Genomic DNA, 6,000 nt, shown 5'->3' with positions numbered 1-6,000 from the left:
AGTCACTGTTCATCCCGCGTCAAAGAAGAAAACAACGCAAGTAATGTAACAGAAACTCAACTCGAGAAGGACAATTCCCACAACTAACACCAAGTCTAATTTGCGTATGTTAATTATGTAAGTGCTTCCTATAAAGTTATAGCTGCCTAACACCATGCCAAACCACGAACACAATATATATCTCAAACCTTAAACCTTTGATCATTTTTCAATTCCCAGAATAGTTTTTGATCGATTCATAATATCTAGCTCCAGATAAACCACGGCCATGGATCCATCAAAGCCAGGTGCATCAGCCCTTGAAATAGACACAAAGCCACAGCCTGCATACCCACCCCCCGTGACCGGCATCCCAGTGGGACATGCAAGCCAGTATATCAATGAGAATCCGCAGCATCCCCGTCATCATCAACAGCGGCAGCTTGGACAGCAGGCTCCTTGGTCCTCTGGCCTCTGTGATTGTGGTTCCGATGTCCCTGGTTGTAAGTACAAGTTCTCATGAACAGGCGAGATAGCTTTTTAGTTTCGTTTTGGCCACGTGTACAAATAGAACATGGGCTTTAAATCTTTAGCTATAATATTATATTTAAACTGTTCCTATGAATTGCAGGTTGCCTCACGTGTTGGTGTCCATGTATCACTTTTGGACGGATTGCTGAGATTACAGATAAAGGAACAACACGTAAGTAAATAATATAGAGCCTTTATTGTTAATTGCTGATAATTTGCTAGCAATCAATTGTGGCGTGTCTAGTTGATTTTGGATGTTACTTTTTTTTCTTTCTATCTAATTATTCGTGATTTTTATGAAAGAATTCTTTGGTTTTTTGCAGCTTGTGCTGTGAGTGGAGCAATTTATGGATTGCTTTGCTGGTTCACTGGTTGTAGCTGCCTCTACTCATGCCTCTACCGGTCCAAATTAAGGACGCAATACATGTTAGAGGAGAGTCCTTGCAATGACTGCTTGGTTCACTGCTGCTGTGAGAGTTGCGCCCTGTGCCAAGAGTACCGTGAGCTCAAGCACCGTGGATTCGACATGGCTAGTGGTATGTATTTCACTCTTAAATTCCTTGGTGAATTGCACAACAGGGATAGCAAAATTATAAATTAACTTGGTCTATTTTTTTTATTGGAAATTATCAGGTTGGCAAGGGAGTTTGCAGGGACCAAGTGGCACCGTGGCTCCATCGGCTCCGCCGGTAGGTGTACAAGGCATGACCCGATAGGGTGGGTGATCTACTGGATACTATTATGCTACGATTAGTGAAAATGATGTCAGCTTGTGGAGAGCGTGGCATCTTCTTATTGGATCACATACATACTCTTCCTCGTTTCTATACTCTGTTTTACCCTCAAAATATATACAGATTTTAATATGGTTTGTCCACGTTTACGGCATAAACTATAGCGGTAATAAATGAAGCTCTGAGCTTGCTTTTGTTTTTGTGTTTTCAATTCAACTGGTGGTATCTTTTCTGTTTGGGAATTGAGATCGTGGGATGTTTACTGCGAGTCGCATTTATGCACTTTGCACACAGCTTAAATGATCAAGGGATAACTCATGTGTGAAAAAAGTGTTTTCTTCTTCTTCTTGTTTTTGTTTAATCATCTTCGATATTATTATTATTATTACTATAAATCTAAAAAAATGTGATCATTTCACCATTCACACGTCATTTTATTCACTCTTTTATATTTTACTATAAATATTTTGTTTAAACACTTTAGGACGTCGTAAAAATATCTTTTCAGATACGACTATGCAATTACAACTCGTTTTTACTCAATGGATAAAAAACACTACTTAATAGATACAAAACACGCATGCTTTAGCTATTTTGAATTTTTTAAAAAAAATTTATCCTTAATTTATTTTGTGTGATTTCATCATTTTTGGACCAAACTCAAGGATAATTAAATCAAATTTACTTACTAAAAACAAAATTCAAAAACATGGGATTAAAGTAGAAAAACCACTACAAAGTCATGGTTTCAAGGTCACACAAAACATTTACTTTAGTCCTCAAACTTTACAACTTATATAAATTCAATCCCTCAATATGTTTTCAATCCAATTTGGTATAAAAGTTCATTTTTGTTATTAATTAGCCAATGGTTTGAGAAATATGAGAAAAAAGTCATCGAAATCCGACCATAAAGAGATAAAATTGATGTTTCCACTGACTTCTGTCACCAAAATAGTCGATCTTGGATTTAAAGGGTTCCATTTAGCGAGGGAATTTTCATTTAAGTGTTTTTTAACCTTGAAATAACTTGAAAAACAAAATCTAAGCTTGGGAGGATTTTGGGTTTTCTAGAGGTTTTTGAAATACCATTTATGAGTTTGTAAATGTGTTTATACTCTTTTCTAGGTGCTTTAAGTCGAAACAAAGTTGAAAATAGGTAAAAAAGACATATAACTTATTTTTCTGACCACCAAAATAGTTGAAATCTAGTGAATTCCAGTCAACATGTTGTATGTTAAGAAAAACAAAACATATTTTTTTTCAAAACATATTGGTTGTGGGTGATATATTATCCACCCCAATTACATTTTAAAATCTTTTATAAAGAGGATGAGCTAGAGTTAAATCTTGCTATAAGAGTATCAATGAGAAATAAATATTGTTTATAGAATCATTCATGAGAGATAAATATCCCTCACACAAATATTAATACAGTGAAAATATGATATGTCGTTGGAAGGTTTTTTATACACTTAAAGATGTAGAGAAGATATGATCCAAAATATAGTTGATTATATGAGATCTTGACTTTTCTCCTAGGTTGAGCCCATGATGGTGGGCTCTTCTCTAAGCCCGAGCCCATGGCGATGGGCTATTTCTCATGACAAAACCCATAGCCCTCATGACCTTAGTCTAGAGGAAAGCCTAACGTAATGGGCTCTGCCTATTAGGAATAGTTCATGATAGTGGGCTATTCCCTTATGACAAGGCCCAAAAGGAATGGTCTTTTTTCATAGGCTAGACTCATTTATTGAGTGAAACTCATGAGGGTTGGACTCTTTTTTCATGTTGAGTCTATGATATTGAGCTTTTTTTTATGGTTGAACTCATGGGTCATTGGACTTAGACATATTATCTAAGACCATGAGTTTTTGAATCATTAAAGAATTTTTAGGCTTATTAAATTTAAATTTATCAATTTTATTCAATAATTTAATATTCATAAGTATCTATGATGTGGTTATCATGGTAGCTTTCATAAAGTGTTTGAGATAAATTTATACTTTTAGAATAATATGTTTTTTGGGCATGCTAAATTAGACATGATAGAGCTGAAGAATTTCAAAACTTATTCATTTCTAGCTCCGATTAGGATTTAAAAGGGAGCAAACTTACAATCGAGTTACCTGGTCTGTTGTGGTAGTCACGATGCTGATAGGAATGGTGAAGAGCAAGGCCATGAAACTTGCATATATTAGTCCCTGTTAGCAGTTGTGATGCTAACTCGAAAGACATTAATGTCTCATTTTAGCATCTTTGGTATGAAAATAAGTCGCAGATTCTTATTCGTCCATCGCTTTAGAACGGAGAGGGAACTCTAGCTACACTGTGGCTCAAGCAACATTGTTATTGTGGCATGGACTAGAGACTTTTAACATGGGCTTAGGTATCAAATTGAACGGTGCCCTCTCCAACTACAGTAGAATTAGGGGTCATTTAATAACAATAATTTTCAACAACCTCTAAGCACGACCTCCTCAAAAGCTGTTTGCTAGAATGCTCAGATCTTGGCTTGTTCGAAATAAAATATATTTAAAATATATATATATATATATATATATATATATATATATATATATATATATATATATTTGTGACTCGCAAGTCACCAATATAATGAAAGACTATTTCAAATTATAAATTATTAGATATAATATTCAATAAATTTTTTTTTTAAAAAAAATCATATGGATATATTAAAACTTTAATGATAACATTATTAATATTGTTGAAAAAATCTGGATGAATTGAATTCAACTATCTTAAAAAGGGTCACTAATAATTATAAAAATTCTAATGTATTTTCAAGATTTTTTCTCTCTCTCTTCTTTATTTATTGAATTTTATATATAATAATTTTACAATTTAAGAAAGTGGCGAAGAACATGTGCCACTCGTTAGATGTTATTTGCAACCTAACATTTTGATTTATTTGCAATACAATATATTTTAGATATAATTATATCTTATGATTATTATCTTTTATTTTGTATAATCAACTTCTTACCCTTCATCTCTAAAAATAGACTAGTAATAATAAATAACTGACTTCTTTCTTTCTTTTTCCCTTAAAGCTCCACCACGTCCATGTCCCATCATGACACACGCAAGTAAGCTAAAGCCACGTGTCCTCGTTCTATAATTTTTTATATTCAAACTCTGTTTTTGGGATTAATATTGATATTGATTGATTGATTGAATGGTCCTCAATTCCCAACAGCCACACGGTTTCTATAGCTTGGCCACTTGAACTTGCCTCTCTGCTTCGAGGAAATGAACTGATTGTTGTTGAGAAATGATAAACAAGGCCTGCATTTGACACGTTAAAGTAAACTTGACCCATTCTCCGTTATAAATATTGTAATGGACCTTTATGCGGTTGATAATGACATTAGAGGTTTCCGCACCCTTTCGCTTGACGTGCAAAAGAACGCATTAGAAAAGCCTTTGGCAAAGAAATCGGAACACGAAGGAAATATTGCTTGTAAATTATTATTTTTTATTTGTAAATATATTAAAATAATATTTTTTTTATTTTTAATTCCAAAATATCAAAACATTCTAAAATTATTTTAAATAAATTTTTTTTTTTAAAATACTCTTCAAGCACAAAAACCAAAAAAATTATTCTGCCCGTTCTCGTCGAAAAGAAAGAATTGTCCGCAATCTCGCACCATTGAATACGCTCCGTGTAAAGTTAGGGAGGGCTGCTTGTAAATTAGCGACGCGTGTCATTATCTGATATTGAAAATTGTACCTGGCAATAAATGATCAGTGGTAATTTTGTAATATAGTTAACGTAAGAGGATACTTTAACTACCTTCTTCTCCCAAAATAAAGTCTTGTTCATCCACCCTGTTTTCTCCACCAATCTCCTCTCTCAAATTCTCAAATCTCATGGTATCCCGGCACCAAGATCTTCTCGCCCGTTCTTTAATCCCTTTTGCCCAATCTCAAACTCCATTTTCTTGTTTAAAGGAGGCTCAAGAGAGGTGTATTGATCAATTACTTGGTGGATATATTTCTCAGGATCCCAAATTATTGGAGTCTGCGGACGAGAAATCCAATTCAATGTTGATCGAACTAGATGACAAGGAAATTATTACATAACAGATAGATATGTGTTCGAAAATTATCACTGACAACATTTATAGTACATGCATGACTTACAAGCATAGTTGTAAGATTTTGCAACCTGCTGGTTCAATGATAAAAATTTAGGATTAAAAAATTTGTTTTTTTTATGGTCTCAGGTTCAAATTCTAGATTATTCATATGATGACCACTGGAGGCTTACATAATCGTTAACTTCAAGGCCCATGGGATTAGTCGAGGTACGCGCAAGCTGGCCCGGACATCCACGTTAATAAAAAAAAAAGATTTTGTGTATTATCTATTATTTTTATTTTAAATAGTATGCTTTTTTTAAAAAAATAATAATTTTAATTTAACTTAGATTTAACGAGGGTAACGGAGTTATAAATTAATTCATCATGTCAAAAATTATTCAAAATAAAACATAATCTAAATCAATTTTTGAGCCCCGGATTGTCCTGCCTTACCAAGTAAGTCATGTTTAATAATTATGAATGTAATTCAAGTGACAATATCTGGAAGCCGGAGCCAAATATCGGGGAAGAAGATCTTAGAGGGGAGAGGGGACGGGCACGTGGAGGGAAGAGAATGAGCAAAGAGCCTTGATTTGGGAGGAGGAGAAGGCAGTTAAAACGTCCTTAAATGTTAACTATATTAC

The 6,000-nt window shown here is 34.0% G+C and overlaps 1 protein-coding gene across 1 annotated transcript; it reads left to right on the top strand.

Moving 5' to 3' along the window:
* On the top strand, nucleotides 1–1,455 carry LOC118046415 (protein PLANT CADMIUM RESISTANCE 2). Its single transcript, XM_035055309.2, has 4 exons — nucleotides 1–482; nucleotides 611–682; nucleotides 834–1,046; nucleotides 1,144–1,455. The coding sequence occupies exons 1-4, from the start codon at nucleotides 269–271 to the stop codon at nucleotides 1,224–1,226; spliced, it is 582 nt and encodes a 193-aa protein (XP_034911200.1). The 5' UTR covers nucleotides 1–268; the 3' UTR covers nucleotides 1,227–1,455.
* The last annotated feature ends 4,545 nt before the right edge of the window (nucleotides 1,456–6,000 follow it).

Source organism: Populus alba, chromosome 10, assembly GCF_005239225.2.
Source record: "Populus alba chromosome 10, ASM523922v2, whole genome shotgun sequence".
Classification (NCBI taxonomy): Eukaryota; Viridiplantae; Streptophyta; class Magnoliopsida; order Malpighiales; family Salicaceae; genus Populus; species Populus alba.
The sequence above is the reverse complement of the archived record's forward strand: the minus strand, read 5'-3'. Positions and strand labels throughout refer to the sequence as shown.